This window comes from Podarcis raffonei, chromosome 2 (genome assembly GCF_027172205.1).
Source record: "Podarcis raffonei isolate rPodRaf1 chromosome 2, rPodRaf1.pri, whole genome shotgun sequence".
NCBI classification, from domain to species: Eukaryota; Metazoa; Chordata; class Lepidosauria; order Squamata; family Lacertidae; genus Podarcis; species Podarcis raffonei.
In genome coordinates, this window is record NC_070603.1 from 23,544,396 (window position 1) to 23,561,688 (window position 17,293).

The 17,293-nt window shown below is 42.1% G+C and overlaps 1 protein-coding gene across 2 annotated transcripts in view; it reads right to left on the reverse strand.

The window, feature by feature from the left end:
- Positions 1–17,293, reverse strand: part of PITPNC1 (phosphatidylinositol transfer protein cytoplasmic 1) — a 124,591-nt gene that overhangs the window by 44,480 nt on the left and 62,818 nt on the right. For both annotated transcript variants that reach the window (XM_053375339.1, XM_053375340.1), the window contains 3 exons: positions 15,498–15,646; positions 5,330–5,418; positions 3,276–3,283 (listed from right to left, as the gene is read on the reverse strand). In XM_053375339.1, the coding sequence (XP_053231314.1) occupies positions 3,276–3,283; positions 5,330–5,418; positions 15,498–15,646 (246 nt within the window). The remainder of the gene's footprint in view (positions 1–3,275; positions 3,284–5,329; positions 5,419–15,497; positions 15,647–17,293) is intronic.

The window sequence follows — 17,293 nt, forward strand, 5'->3', positions numbered from 1 at the left end:
CACCATGGAGTGAGCTATACAGCTGCAAATAAAACGTTTCAAGTATGTTATAAAGTGCATTACACAAATGTGACACTAGATGGCGAAGGTGAGCTATGGCAAATTCAATATATTTTTTTCAAAACTTTTTTAAAAAAAGCATTTCCACAGCTTTTTAAAATATGTGTCTAGATTCCATCCAGCAGCAGAGAAGGTGGGTGGCTTGTGTCACTGATTTATTTCTACAATTTAGATCCCACCCTTTCGTGTGAAGGAACCCAGGCCAGCTGATACATCAATTATGTATATATTTAAAGCATTCTAAAACAGTTTAAAACATTATTCAGCCAGAAACAGCATCTTTCAGCATCAAATGCCTGAGTAAACAGGAATGTTTTCAACTTCCTCTGGAAAAGTCAATAATGGGAGACTGGTGCATCTCATCAGGGAGGACATTCCACAAATGGGGAACCACCACCAAAAAAGACCCCCTCATGAGCCAGTGCCGACCAGGAAGTCCCCAGTTGCGGCACCACCACCAAGGCCTCACCTTCACATGAACCCTCACAGAGTCATAGTTACAGGTAAGTAACCTGTTTTTCTTCTTTGTTTTCCCACCATAGTTCCACATACAGGAGCATTGTGAGCTAACTTGAAACAAGAGTGGGAAAGAGAGCAATGCTGCCTGCAGAACAGAAAGTCGTATCCTCCCTTTAGCAGGTGGACAAATTTGTCACATCCCAATTCCACAACAAAATCGTAAATAAAAGGCTAGAATAGGAACGGCACAAATATGTCCCACTGTTCAACATCTCAAGTTGAGGGAATTTGGTGGGAAGGCACCATCCATCGGAATAATCCCATTCTTATTAATGCAGCCTCAGTATGAGACACTCAGTCCTGAGACGCTAAGGTTTTCCTTACCATTTGTACCTTCTAATTGGCAGGCAAAACGCCATCATGATTTCAATTGGTATGCCTTTTCTAAGCCTTTTGCCCACTGATGCACTTTATGAACACTGCCTACAGAATCAAGTCACTCAGCTACCTGTTATGAGCTGCGGAGTCAAACTCTGTAATAATTCAGAGATGTAGTTTCGAAGCGTAGACGAGCAGGTTCAACACTATCTCCTTTCAACACCTTAGATTTGCTATCAGTTTCTCTCGAAATGAAGCAAGTTGTTAAGATATTTCACGGCTTCATTGTAACACGTTTTCCCTTCTCCAGAAAGGCAATTGGATTTCAGGATATATGGCATTATCTATGGCACCATCTCTCTCTCTGCCCTGCTATCTTCCATCCTAAGAAGCTTCCACTGAATACCATATTTCCGAGAATCGGACTCATTCCCTGTTATAATATATTACATAGCATTAGGTTAAGAGTCAATCTAAAATAACGATTAGGATCTCAAAGCCCTTTATGTACAAAATAAAAACAGCAATGTATAGTCAGCTAAAAGAGCCCACAAGCGAGTAGGCTGGGGAGTTATACAACTAGTAGGACATTTCCAGGACGTGGGTGGCGCTGTGGGTTAAACCACAGAGCCTAGGACTTGCCAATCAGAAAGTTGGCGGTTCGAATCCCCACAACGGGGTGAGCTTCCATCGCTTGGTCCTAGCTCCTGCCAACCTAGCAGTTCGAAAGCATGTCAAAGTGCAAGTAGATAAAAAGGTACTGCTCTGGCGAGAAGGTAAACGGTGTTTCCGTGCGCTGCTCTGGTTCACCAGAAGCGGCTTAGTCATGCTGGCCACATGACCCGGAAGCTGTACGCCGGCTTCCTCGGCCAAGAAAGCTAGATGTGTGCCACAACCCCAGAGTCGGTCACGACTGGACCTAATCGTCAGGGGTCCCTTTAGGACATTTCCAGGCCTGGTGTTTTTTTTTGTGAGAAAGGAAGCTGGATAACTGTAGAATAAGCACCAACACAGCCTCTTTATTCACCCTTGGAATTTGAACCCAGTAGTGCCTGCATGTTATACAGGTGGTACTAATAAAAAAGTCTCTGTTTGATCCTAGTAGTTGCTCAGAGGCACATTTTCTAAGGTAAATGGAATAATCTGAAGGCTGCTGGGCAAGACTTTGGAGTGTAATCTGAAGGTACAGATCCTTGGAGTTCGCTGGACAATGTGCTCCTCACGCCTTATGACATGAGCTCCTGTGTTCTGCAACAGCCTTCAAACAGTTGCTAAGGTTACCGGGAGTGAGGGTTTATGGAGCTCTCCCTGGCAATAAATACTACAAATAAAGAGGCTGAGACTACCCAGTGAGGCTGAGACTTCTTCTGGTGTCCTCTGTGCCTGCCAACTTATCATGGAAGGCTTAGACGATGCAGTAGACAGCAAGCTAGACAAGAATTTATTGTCTCTCTTAAACACGGGCAGAAACAGTAACAGAAAGCTCCTGACTCTACCCAGAAATAACTAAATACAGTCTGCCTAGTGACTGACTCCACCAAGATGCAACTATATATTATGCCACGTGGTAACTAAACTATGTAAAGCTACCTCTCCGTCCACCAAATAATCTCAAGGAGTGGGCAGGTTCACAGTGAGGCATAACCAATGTAGTCCAGAAACTGTTGGGTTCTGCTTCCGTTTGATCACTTGATTAATTTAGCAAAGGCCCATCCCAGCCCTTTCTCATTTCATCAAACTGTTGCTTGTTCTTATCCTTTGCTTTGCTTATTCTTCAAACAGCTATAGGGTAAGGAACTGGATTGCAGAACAACACCTCTACAATTTTTGCATTGCAGTCAAAAGAGGAAAGATTAGAAGGTTCTTCTGTTCCAAATTGAATCATAGAATCAGTGCACCTGTAGGTGTATTGGTGCCTTTTGTGTCTCTCATTCTTTTATTCAGTTCCTTTTTCCCTTTCTGGGCACTGAGCCCAGATTTGTTTAATTTTGCTTGCAGAATGAAGAGTTTTCCCAGACACTGTATCCAGATAGATGACCATTTTATGAGTTAATAAAAGATAAAATAAAATCTGTCTCTTGACTACCAGCAATAACCGACACTTTAAAGGCCTTGTCCTTTTCTTATTTTTATAGAGGTTTCATTTCAATTAGAACTACTGGGTAGCAAAATATATCAAGCTTCTGAAATTAACATAATATTAAGTTAAATAATTGATGAGGCCTTCCTAATATTAGCTGCAATATCCTTCCCTAGTTATATAAAAGAGGATCCATCTTCTATTGAGCAATATTACCACTATGAAAAACCCCATTACTATGCTTTACTAAAACCTTTCCAAGTCTTAATTAACATGACAAAAAGTAAGCAAAACTTACCGTGTATTCTGATCCAAATTTGCCCAATAGGAAGAAGAGAAAGGGGGGGGGGAAAGAATAATGCCATAATTATTTTATTGTTCATGTTGCTTTATTAAAATGTAAAAATACATTAATCATTGTGCTGACATGCATATTGAATTTCCTGTGGATTATATGGGAACAGTGCAGAAAGACTGTATTTCTAATTGTTTCATCGCTGGTGAACGTGGAAGTTTGATTCCTGGAGCACCAGGGCAGCAGATATTTTTGCATCATTTTGCTCTCCCTTATAATCCCATCCAGGAGCTGTTAAGGCACCCCAAGGAGACAGGTGGTAAACTCATCACCTGCATACATGAATAGAAAACATTCTACAGCCTGTTTGTAGCGGAAGTCAGGGGAATGCCTTGCTTTTATTTTGTCTTAGATATCCTAGCTCTTTCTCAATACTACCGGGATATTCCAGTTTCTGACTCAGTTTATAAATAGGACTCCAGTGAGGTCAATTTCAGGAAAAAACCCACAAAACAGATTGAAGCTACCCTGACAGATTAGATGCTGATTTCATAACGTATTCCTATAAGGTCAAATACTGTCCTTACAGAGGAATACAATTTAGGTTAGGCACACTCCTCAGAGGGCTTAAATCACCATTCCGTACCCACATTTAATTACCGGAATTACATTTGTATCTGGCAGATGATTTGGTTTTGTGCAGATAAACCTTTTGAAAATAAATGCATTTCCTGCAAGTCAGCACATTGAGCTCTCACCCTCAATTCACACCCCCACCTCCTACTCTCAGCAGATACTGCGGAGGTGAAGGAAAGTTTGCCCCCCAAGCAATAACTGTGGGAGGAGAAATTGGCTGGCTTCAGCAAAAATATGCCAAAGCAATTGTTGGGGGAAGGGTGCACTGTCTCTGAATCCTATTTCCCCCTCACACTTGGGACTTCCTTTGGCAGCAATAGCAGGGGTCAGACTTTGTATGGGCATGAAGACTCAACAGCTCTTGGGACACAACAGAAACCTTCCCAGAACCATCCTCCCTGATGGCTCTAAGGAACCAAGAGAGATAGAAACATATGGAAGCTGCCTTATACCAGGGTCTGCTATTTGCTTATCTTGCATCTGGCGGGGTTTTTCTCAGCCACTCTGGGAGGCTCCCAGCAGAATATTAATAATAAAAAAGGGACAACATCAAACATTAAAAACCTCCCTAAACAGGGCTGCCTTCAGATGTCTTCTAAAAGTCAGATAGTTGTTTATTTCCTTGACATTTGATGGGAGGGCGTTCCACAGGGCAGGGGCCACTACCGAGAAAGCTCTCTGTCTGGTTCCCTGTAACCTCACTTCTCACAGTGAGAGAACTGCCAGAAGGCCCTCGAGAGCTGGACCTCAGTGTATGGGCTGAACGATGGGGGTGGAGACACTCCTTCAGGTATACTGAGCTAAGGCCTTTTAGGGCTTTAAAGCACCAACACTTCGAATTGTGCTCAGAAGCATACCTGGAGCCAATGTAGGTCTATCCCATGGATAGGCAAACTAAGGCCTGGGGGCCGGATCTGGCCCAATCGCCTTCTAAATCCGGCCCACGGATGGTCCAGGAATCAGTGTGTTTGTCCTTTTATTTAATCAGTAGAATGTGTCCTTTTATTTAAAATGCATCTCTGGGTTATTTGTGGGGCCTGCCTGGTGTTTTCACATAAGTAGAATGTGTGCTTTTATTTAAAGTGCATCTCTGGGTTATTTGTGGGGCCTGCCTGGTGTTTTCACATAAGTAGAATGTGTCCTTTTATTTAAAATGCATCTCTGGGTTATTTGTGGGGCCTGCCTGGTGTTTTCACATAAGTAGAATGTGTGCTTTTATTTAAAGTGCATCTCTGGGTTATTTGTGGGGCATAGGAATTCATTCACCCCCCCCCCAAAATATAGTCTGCCCCCCCCAAGGTCTGAGGGACAGTGGGCCGACCCCCCGGCTGAAAAAGTTTGCTGACCTCTGCAAATGCACCAAAGGGCAAACATGACCTTCACCTTAAAACAACACTTCCCCTCTGTTCTTTAAAACGTACCTGTAATTGTGTATGGGTAGTAATTCCATGCCTTCTCTGTAACATAAAATATTTTGGGGACAACAGCTCTTGCCCAACTTGGGAGTTTGCTGCAAAGAGAAACAAAAATTTAGATCACAAGTACGAAGAACCTTAATACTGACTTAGCATGAGGATATGTTCAGGGAAGACAACATATTAGTGCAAAGTGCCAAACATGGACCTGGGAATTCACATATTGGTCATATAACAGAAAGAGCAATAACACACACTGCATATTTTATATGACTCTAAGCCACTAAGTGGCATCAGTCTGAGTAATACAGTACTATTCTCTCTTCAATTGCACCGTCTAATGCAATAGTCTTCATATTTTTTCAGACTCAGGACTCATCTTTAACCAAAACATGAATTTAGGAGCCCCTCCGTCCTCCTTCTCATATATCTATCTGCATGGTGGCAGTGGGCGGTGCTTCTGTTTGCAACCCACCTTGAATCATGCTGCAACCCAGTTGTGGATCCCTGCCCACCAGCTGAAGTCCTATTCTCTAGGGCAGTCTTTGTCAACCTGGTACCAAGACTGATGGGAGTTGTAGCCTAAAACATCTGGAGGGTACTATGTTGGTGAAGGCTCCTCTTGTGCAAGAGAATGACCTCCCAAACTGAATGCAATATCTTGTTGATTTTTGTCAAAAGACACCCATTTCTGATATAAGAATACTACGTCAGTTAATACAGTGGTACCTCAGGTTACATACTCTTCAGGTTACATACGCTTCAGGTTACAGACTCCGCTAACCCAGAAATATTACCTCGGGTTAATAACTTTGCTTCAGGATGAGAACAGAACTCGTGCTCCGGCAGCGCGGTGGCAGCAGGAGGCCCCATTAGCTAAAGTGGTGCTTCAGGTTAAGAACAGTTTCAGGTTAAGAATGGACCTCTGGAATGAATTAAGTACTTAACCTGAGGTAGCACTGTATTTGACTAGTAGTTTCTTCTGTACCTCCAAATTCTATTTTTATTGACTTTTGTTGGCTTAAAAAAATAAATCTTCAACATAAGGAGTTGCCGGGGGTGGGAGTTGGGGGTGCCTGCTTTTTAGCCTGTGTTTTATATGTCTAGAGTGTTTACATATGGGCCAAGCAGGTTCTCAGGGGTGTGGCCCACCCCAGTGACATCAGATGCCCTGACTGCTATAGTGGAGCCACCTGACTTGACCCCAGCACTGCCTCCTGTCATTGAACTGTTCCCCGCTCCCAGGGAAGCAAATGAGGCCAGACTGCAGTGAGCTGGTTGTGTTGACTCCACTTCTAAGGATGCGGTGATGATGGCTGTGATGGCATAAGCAACAGACCCAGGAGACTCAACCTACTTTTAGGAGTGCTCACTTGCATGCTCAGTCCCGTGGCTTGGGAAAACAGTGGAAATGACTGTTCCAAAGGGGAGCTCAGGGGTCATGTCAGGTGTTGGGACTTCTTAGCTTATGCCTAGCCATCTATCCTAGAGCTTTGATGTGACATCTGAACCTGTAACCTGATTTATGCTGGGGTACTGTAGTGAATTCTGGAATAATCATAATCAAGCCAAGAGTCTGGAGTCTACAAGAAGAAGAAGAAGAAGAAGAAGAGTTTGGATTTGATATCCCGCCTTTCACTCCCCTTCAGGAGTCTCAAAGCGGCTAACAATCTCCTTTCCCTTCCTCCCCCACAACAAACACTCTGTGAGGTGAGTGGGGCTGAGAGACTTCAAAGAAGTGTGACTGGCCCAAGGTCACCCAGCAGCTGCATGTGGAGGAGTGGAGACGCGAACCCGGTTACCCAGATTACGTGACTACCGCTCTTAACCACTACACCACACTGGCTCACTGGCAAGTGGCAGTCAGGGCCGGTTCAAGAGCTCACATATCACCAGCAGTTTTTGTTCCATCTGAAACTTTCTACCTTCAGGGAATACTTTCCACATCAGCATATGGGAAACATACTGGTAGTTTTCAAAGACTGAAAATGAGGTGTTATTTGCTCACTGAGATTAGAAAAAGGGATGCTTTTGAATGGTAGGAAGGTAAATTTAGGTGAAACCAGGGGTAGAAGAAACTAGTAGAGCTGTTCCTGGTAGTTCTGCAACACACGATGCTCCACAAGAAGGAATCTCCTTAGGGTTTTAATATAGTTATTTCTTCTTCTAGCAGCTGGAAAAACAGAAAATCTAAAACCTAATTCCAGGTGTTTGAGTAATCCTCCTGAGGAAATACAGATTCAAATGTTTTCTCCAAGGCTTCAAGCTCACAGGCAAGCCTGTCTCAGTTGGCTTCATAGTTTATTCCTGTGCATGTTACTGGAGAGCTAAGTGTTAGCTCCACCTCCCAGCTCACCTCCTTATTCTCCCATATCCTGGCCCATCTGGCTCTTATGTATACACCAGGGATAGACCTATGACAAGTGCAAAGCATGTCCTCGTCCACAGGTGATTTCGGGGTAGGGAGAGAGAAGTAAACAGTGTCTTTTCTTGGAACTGGAGACTTGTACATGCTGAACTGCTTTGCGGCAGTTTGCACACAATGGCCTGGGGTGCAACTATGCTTAACCATGGGTTTAATGGAAACAAACAGCATGCTGGTGTACGCTGCTCAAAAGTCCCCATTGACTTTTTGCTGACCATATTGCAAGAAACCACAAGCATTGGGCTTATGGTGCTGTCTCAACTCAGGTTCATGACTTGTTTCCTTTCAAAGAAGCCATAAGTAGTAGCTCAGGCCTGGCTTTCTGCTCGTGGGTTGTTTGGGAAAAACAAACCACTAGCCTGTGTTCAGGTGATAAGACAAACCAAGGCTTGCTCCCAGGGTAGCATGACCCTGGGAGCAAAGTGAGAACTTTGATTTGACTATGGTTTACAACCTAGGGGAAATTAGCTACTACTTTTAAAGCTTTGTGTGGTATGAATGTAAGTGCATCTGCTGAACAACTGTTTGACAGAGCCTGTGTACTGTCCTCAAGTACTCTGCTTAAATAAATATTAATTATTTTAGCTAATAAAATTGAAAGACATATGTTTTGTGCAATGCTTTCCTTTCGCTCTTCAGTTTTATTTGACAAACAGTATTATTTTGACCTTTTGTTATTTTGCTCTCATCAAAGGCTGACATCTTATAATTACCTAATAATAATTCCCTTTAAAATACTGCTGTGGTGGTTGACTGAAAGCACAGACATTAAGAGTACATTATCTACTTACATTATCTACCGTATATTGATTTAATACAGTAATATTAATGGAAATCTCCCTGGTAGAGAGTTATGATCTTCTGCTTCTTCAAGAAATTGTTGCATCTAAGACAGCACTTTAAAAACTTTTGACTTTCAGGGAGAAAACACTTTCCACATCAACTTGTCAGTAGGGAGGGAGGAGAAATTTGATTCAGTTCGCATTTAAAGGCAAACCTACCTAATTTGCACTTTTCAAAACAATACACAAACCAGACTTCAAAATGCACACATCTCCAATATGCATATACAAGGATAAAACGTGCATGAAAATGTATATAGTGGAAATAACATACAACAATGAATTATATTAGGCAACATTGCTTATTAAATGTGGATACTATGACGAATTTGCTGGTGAATATTCTTCTTTTCCTTATTTTAAACTCACAAATTGATGTGGAAATGTGGAGAACTGAGTTTAAGATTAAGAAAAATGAGAAAGTGAGAGAAACTGACATTGACAGATCTGCCCTTCCCTCCTTGTCAGTAGAGAAACTATTACACATTTGGCCCGGAACCCATGCACACTGCAGAAGTTAATGGATCAGACTCTAAATCAAACTCTTGGTCACTCTTATGTCATACTTGCTCTGAATGAATTACAGGTACAAAAAGAGGCACATTTCTGTCTGTCTGTCTGTCTGTCTGTCTGTCTGTCTGTCTCGTTTTTTCCTGTAGGATTAATTGCAGTCGTTAAGTCGTCAACAGGTTTACCATACACATTGAGTCAATCACCCATCTCCCACTACCCTTCTGAGGAAAACCCCACGCTCCCACTATATAAGGGTCTGGTGACTTCTGTTTCAGTGTATCTGAAAAAGTGGGCATGCACACGAAAGCTTATACCCAGAACAAACTTAGTTGGTCTCTAAGGTGCTACTGGACAATTTTTAAATTGTTTTATATATTTTGTCTGTCTGTCTGTCTGTCTGTCTGTCTGTTTCTCCCCCCCCCTTAAATAGTTCACAAAAATACATCAGGATGCAAGATACATAAGAATACATCTTATGGTTATATACTGCTGGGGGAGATTGTTAGTTGTCCTGGCTTCAGCTCAAATGGGGGAAAGGCTGCTTTTGGAGGTGTCAAAATATTCCCTGAAGACCAAAGTTTACAGCAACTAATACTATTTTTCTTTGCTGTTGACTGATTTCCCCACCTCTTGGCTTCTGGTGCCATTACTTCCCCTTAACCCTCTCTTCCTGTTCCAGGGAATGTAGCCAATCAGGGATCACACTGCAAATGTGATGTTGTCACAATGACGTATAACCAGTCAGATTTGGACTCATCCATGGCAGTAGTGATGGACGGCTATCTTTCAGGAAACTTGGCCCACCATTAGTGATCTTCCTATTGAGGAAAACCTTATCTTGTAAGAGTTCCCTAGAACTTAGTTTGAAAATTGCCGATCGCAAACTTTTGGCTAGACCTAAGAACAAACTGAACTTCAATAAACCTGTTGGAACTAGATTGGCTTGTAGCTTACAAACAATATAGCTTAATAAAGGCCTTGTATCAAGTTTCTCAGAAAGTGGTACAAACTCGAATTCAATTTGGGTTGAAGCGATACAAAAATAATGAAATGTGTGAGGTTTTGGAGTTCACTACAAGGTAGAATGAAACCTTAGGGAAAGATTCCCTATTTCTTGATACAGTGAACAGACCTGCAAGTTTTTAGATGTAAAATTAATAGGTAGGTTCCATCTGCAGAGCACAATGGGATGCATTTAGTGCTAACTCACACCCTAAGCAATTTCATTGATTTGAAGGGAACAATGCATTTAACACAAAGCTTTCCAATACCAGCCTGCAACTGAAACTGTGCTGAGCAGTGAAATATAATTAGCACTCCTAAGGCATTTGAAAGGATGGAGCAGAGGGGAAAAAGAAAAAGAAAAAAGGATGGCTCAGAGGGCAGACAGTCAGTGGTTTCTGTAAGAGAGAGCTTAAAACTGCTTGAATTTACTAATAATGGTCCAACGAGTCATCCATCATAGTGAATCATCTGGATGTGTCACTTCTGACCAATATAATTCCCATATTCATTTTTTAAAAACTAATTAATTCTTGACGCTGCTGTATGAGCAAGAGCAATCTCACTCACACACAATATTATATACTTGTCATTTCTAGCAAAAGTGTCACTTCTAAATTAATATAGAGTCAAACCAAGAGAGCCTTGAAATAGGCTGCCTGAAAGGAAGTCCTTTAAAATGCATCATATTAGAAACTGCTCATTAAATACTGTACAGGTAGCTTGCATGGTAGAAAATATTAAAATTATGGACAGAGGATTTTGTACTAGAATATATGGCAAAAATGTATATTAAAAAATAGTGGAAAATTTCCGCTTCGAGAACCATAAAAAAGAAGACATAAAGCTGTGTTACTTTGCTAGTGCATTTGCCTTAGGCAAAAATCAGTAGGTAAGGAGCTCACACTTGCCTAAGGGCAATGTGCTACAGAAAGAAGAGAACCATGAGAGCAAAACAGTTTGGTTGCTATGAAGTTGAACACTGCAAGGGAGAAAGAGAAAACACAAAAGAGATCACTCCCCTCTTTGCTATATGTGCCCTAGGCGTAAAAGATAAGATGAAAGGTTGGATCAGAAACCAACTAGGATGAGACTCTGCATGCACGTACCATGTTTCGATCTGACCATTTCTCCTTTACAGAGTTAAGGAAACGTCCAACATTCTTTCCTTGAACAGGATTAAGATAAAGCATTCCAGTCTGAATTCTTACTCCAGCTGGGACACGTACATTGGATTTCATAGGTTTTACCTATGTACTCCAAGGTCATTTTGTGCACACCCAGAAGAGTTAATGCATTCCATGAACATGGACTGAACATGTTTACTAAGACCTGCCATTAACTTAAGGTCGAGTACTAAAAATACAGCTGTTTTGTGAAAAATATTAACCAAGTTAGATATTTCTCCATCACAAAGGGGGACTACTTTTGGTTTTGCACAAATTTCCAGCCCAAAACATTCTGAACAGATCTTTGGAATTTTGCTTATTCATGCCTCTTGCCAGTAGGGATTCTCCTTTAAAAAACTGAATGAACACACTGTGGCGATCACACAGGGCCCCCGGACGTTTCACTGTCTATTGATCCCTGTGCCACCACTTTATTTCTCGCTGTCACCACCCAGGCCCTACCTGGGACAATACTGAGTCCAGTCAGGGTTAAATTGAAACATAAACTTTTGTTTATTTATTGCAGTTTAACAAGTGTGTGGTTTCATAAACGGTATCGGTCCATTACAATCATGGGGTGCCTATCCAGACCTATAAATTCCGCTACCTGCTCTCACTCACTAAACCACCTCTCCGATATTTTCTTGTCTTCCTAGCCCCTAACTGTTTCTGACTCAGCCTATTTCGCTACACTAACTCAACCTACCCACAAACTCTATCCCAATTCATGCCCACTCCAACCAACCACCCAACTCCCAACAAACTCCTCCATGAACCCCTCCAATGAACTCTCCCTTTGCTCCTCCCAGAGCTGGTTTTATAGTCCCACTGACTCCACCCTCCTGGATCCTTACTGGGCAACCTGTTTAACTATTTCACCTCCAGCACACTCTCTTATGTTAACGTCACACACACTAACCCAGGGGTCAGCAAGCTTTACCTCACCTGGGTCGGTTCACTCCAGTGGAGATCCTTCTGTGGGCTAGATTGTGTGTGTGTGTGTGTGTGTGTGTGTGTGTGTGAATGAATGCGTGCGCCTGCGATTTCCAGGGTCTGCGCAGACACGATTTCTGGCACTGCAGAAGCGAGTCCCTGCGCCACACTGCGCCAGTTTAGCACAGCACGCAGGGACTCGATGAGCGGGTGGCTCAGTTCAGGGGTGACTTGTGGGCCGGTTAAACAACCCCCGTGGGCCGCTTGTGGCCCATGGGCCTTAGGTTGCCTACCCCTGCACTAACCTGTCCATGTTTTTATATTCATATGTGTGTAGTTGTGAAGTATTGTCCTAAGAAGCACCACTGTGAAAGCTGGATAACCTGTTCCGGTTCTTATTTGTTAGAAGTTAACCCTAAGTTTGGGTCTGAAGCATGTTGGCATAACGTAATTTGCAAGTGGACTCTGGTTGGTAATCTTGTTGCTAGGCTGTGAAAAGGACAGAGCTGACAATATTCTGGGGTAGCACTGCAGTGATACAACGGACAGAATATTGCTATCACAAAGAAGCTCAATAAAAGTAAATGGACCTAAGGGAACAGAAGTGAATGTGGAAAGCAGCAAAGTTTGGTTAGGCTGCCAGTAGGAAAGCAATTGAAATAGATTAAACAACACATTTTGAAAAAGAGCAATATAAATCTTTCATTTAGAACCAGTCTTCAGTCTGAGCAGAAGCACCAACCCTTCAACATTATCATGTGACCTCGGGATATTAATATATTTTGCTTAAAGAAATTGCAGAGCACAAAGAGGAAAATAAGATATCCCCCAATCATGTCCTTCACTTTACTGTTATAGGTTACTGATGCTCAAGGCCATATATATATATATATCCATAATGTCACCTTGCTTTGCTGACATAAACCTGTTGCCCCCCCCCCCAATGAGTCATTTCTCTTGTAGAGTGATGTTTGCTTATACTTCTACAAGCAATTCTCTGTGCATTGTGAGCCAGACTGACTTTATGCACACTGCTGATGTAGACAAGTAGAACCATCGTGTCAGACAGGATTTAATTTTAAAGCACCTTTTCCCAACACTGCAGTTACTGATTTGAGTGTTTCAGGCAAAAATGCTTTTTTGAAAAGAAAAAACTTGGCTTCAACTGGAAAGATGACACCTTCTATCTTCTAATATACTTTACACATTAGAGAATCTGAGAGACCATGACAAACATGAATTAATTAGTCCTCTCAATCCTTTTGAGCTTAAAAGCCAATAATTATTATCATCAGCTTTGGTGGGACATAAACCTCAAGAAGGACTTGATCCTGAAGCTATCCTACAGCATCTGCTCATTGGGAGTTCAATGAAAGTGCAATCCTGACTTGAACTTTTGATAGCCAACTTTTCTCCATGCAGGAAATCCTTATCGTCCCAGAGATACATTAATGTGGACAAATCTAGTGTGTAAAATAGACATTTTCACAACATCAGTGAATTTTCCCTAGGGTTGTTCAGCTTATAAATGATCCATGAGTGGAATTCTCTTCTATGCACTCCAAACATTTCTAGCTCTCGTGATTCTCTACAGCAGTGTTGGCCAAACTTTGGTCTCCAGCTGTTTTTGGACTACAACTCCCATCATCCCTAGCTAACAGGACAAGTGGTCAGGGATGATGGGAACTGTAGTACAGTAGAACCTCTACTTACAACAGCCTCCACTGGCAGACATTCCAAGTTGCAACCACGGCAAACCCAGAAGTGAGTGGCGGGTTTGCTGCCGTTCGCGCCTGCGCAGGAGTGGCAATCGCCGTTCGTGCTTGCGCAGAAGTGGCAATATCATTGCCCATGCCTGCGCGCAACTGCGCCTCTCCCAGCGACCCGTTTCGCCATAAGGACGGGCCTCCAGAATGGACTGTGGTCGTGAGTAGAGGTTCCACTGTACCAAAACAGTTGGAGACCCAAGTTTGGCCAACACCTCTATACAGTGTTCAAAAATGTTGGCTTGGGTCAGAAACCAGTCATTATTCTTGGTCATCCCCCATCCTTCTCCTCCTCGAAGTCCTCTAATATGTATAAGACACTTGCGGCAGGAAGTTGTCTCACATATTGCACTGAGAAGGCAGAACCAAGGCAAGTCTCTTGCACTGCCCGTTCCAAATCCCAGAGCTGGAGAGATCATCCACCCACCCGACCAACTCTTCCACACTGGACTCTGGGGAGGCCTGATGTCACACTGAGCTTTGGAACAGCAATTCCTTGAAATTCACTGGGAGCTCCAGGGAGGGGAGAGTATTTGTATGTTGCTGCACGTCCTGACTAGGACATAGGCTGTCACCAGAGGCAGTTCCCCTGGTGACTGGATTTATGGGGAATTGCTTGCACAACTCCTTATCTTCAGTGCACTTTAAGCATCATTGTATCTGGAGTCCTGCCTGGTCTTCATTCATGTCACCTTATACTTTGTTTTCTCTCAGGCATAATTCTTAGACTAATCTATACAGAAAGGGGAAGCTGTGCTGACTTTTGTCTCACATGCCAGCTGCTAAACAGTGACCAGTGGTCTGCGCGCGTCATTCAGGTGGTCTGTGGGATGTCTGTGATGAACGCTTACAATTTCGATTCAAATTGGAATATATGAAGTAAAAGAAGCAATAAAAACAGAATTAAAAATCATATGCAGAATCTAGCGCATTAGAATTGCTATAGCAGACAGAAGAATCATTAAGATTGGCCAAGACCCTCAGCAATTTCCAAGTGGGCCATGGAGGGGGGAAGTTTGGGAAGCACTGAGACAGAGAGTTGTGCAAGTGCAACTGTAACACATATATACTGGGCATAAAACCTAAACAAAATATCTTAAGAAGAAATGGAGAGGAGGAAAGTACTGTATTTTTCTGTCTATAAGATGCCCCCATGTATAAGACATCCCTTATTTTGTGGGACTCTGATTTAAGAAAATGGGGGGGGAGATGGCCCCTGTGTATAAGACGCCCTTAAATTTTGGACATTATTTTTTAGGGGGGAAACCTAGTCTTATACACGGAAAAATACGGTATGTCATTTCCAAAGCTACTACTCTGCCCCCATGCCACATTCCTTTTCAATAGCAAAGGCTGCACATTTGGAAAGAACCTTCACCCCCATGGTTCCTCTCATAAATTCTATAAATCAGTGGTTTTCCACCCCCACCCCCTGTGCTTGAAACAGAACAAACAGCACAAGACGACTTTACCTCCCAAATCTGCATAGATGTTCCAGGACAATGCAATGGCAGAAATGTTTACCTGTTCAGATAAACCCGTTTTTCGGTCAATTGACCATTCCCATAATTCGGATCTTCATAGGGTTCGTTCTGCACCACTTCTACCCCTTCTCCACGATCACTTTGCTCGTGGCTATGTTTACTGATCATGTACAGCTGTCCAATTCTGTACTGCAAAGCAAAAAGAGAAGCACAACATTTAGGTCTGCCGCAAAATCATGGGGGAAAGAAGGGAACCTCACCCTAGTAATCAGCATAATGAAAAATATTTCTTGAAGAAATCTGCTAACTACCCTGAGAATGGCTGATGGGGATAAATAATCAAGATAGGGCTGCTTCAGACAGTTGTAAATCGCTCTACATGGAATGGTTCTTAAAGACAAAGCTGTGAGGAGCATGCAACCAAGCTCACACACACACACAGGCGGCCCCTGGATCCTAACAGCAATTCACAGCAAGTTCATTGACAGGAAAACGTGGCCTCACAATCACACAAATTGCTCCTAGATGTGTCAGCTTAGATGGGCCAGTTCAAACATTTCTTTCTTCCCATAGCTGCCTCTATATGGGCCACTCTACATACAGCATCTCAGCCCACCTGAGACTATTAAAAATAGTTTTTGATTATAGGAGAACCTGAATGGATTTGTTCCAGAAGTGGGCAGAGAAGGAATGAAATATCTAAAGTAACATGAATGCATTATTTTTCAAAAGACCTTGAAGATTCCTTTGAACTGATTTGTAAATAGTAGCCTAAATCCCCAAGAGATTCATCCTCAGGATTGCAGGGACAGTATGATGCAAAACAAAACTAACTTCTTCCTCTTTTTCTTTTGGCAACAATTTATTATTCAATTACCTGCTTCATTTAATTAACAAAATTTATATACCAGTTGATTGTAGTAAAACCTCTAAAGTGGTTGACAGGAAATGTTAATATTATCAATAAAAACAATTAAAAACATTTAAAAATAACTAAAATTAGGAGTAAAACACACTTATTTCAGTTAACAGAATGCATATACTGCAAAATGTATATAATGTAAAACTTAAAGGACATCAGTTGTAAACTGTCCACAAAAATATTAAATAAGTGCAGAAGTGCAAGTGTTTAACAACTTTCAGAATAGTCTTTGACTTCAGTTAAACCTAGTTAAATTCAGTAGCAGCTGAGATTTTTAAAATTAAACATAAACCGGGGGGGGGGGGGAATTCAGGGTAGTGCTAAATGGGGTTATGTGTGTATGGAATGGCTCTGCTCATGTAAAAAGGCTTTCCCTCCTATTCCCCCCCCCCCGCCAAAAAAACCACCTGTTCTGGGCTTTTCACCATCACTCTGGAACAGAAATGGGGGGGGGGGGCATGAGGAAGAGCTGAGTGGGAGAAGTCCTATTGTGTGAGCAGACCTCTTTGTGTGCATGCAACAACTTAGATATTTGCAAAAGTCAAGTCTCTATTTAGTGGGTACATTTCAACATTAAAACATTTTAGTAAAAACCAAGTAAAGTAAAAAACAAAACAAAAATATCAAGTACACATTGTACTTGATCTTTTAAAATGCACATTTCTGAAAGTACTGTGTTGAGTTAAAACTGAGATAATCCAATTACAGATAACAGAGTTACAGAATGGCCCTTGTGCCTTGGGTATTTTAAAAGCTGATGCTTATATTGTGGCATTAACCCTGCAGATGAAGTGTTATATCGTTATTACAAACTGTGCCTACCATAGCACAAGTGGATTTTTGTTATACATTTAATGTATTCATAATTAGAACTCGGCTACCAACGTCTACTTAAAAGCTTGTGGATCATTTAA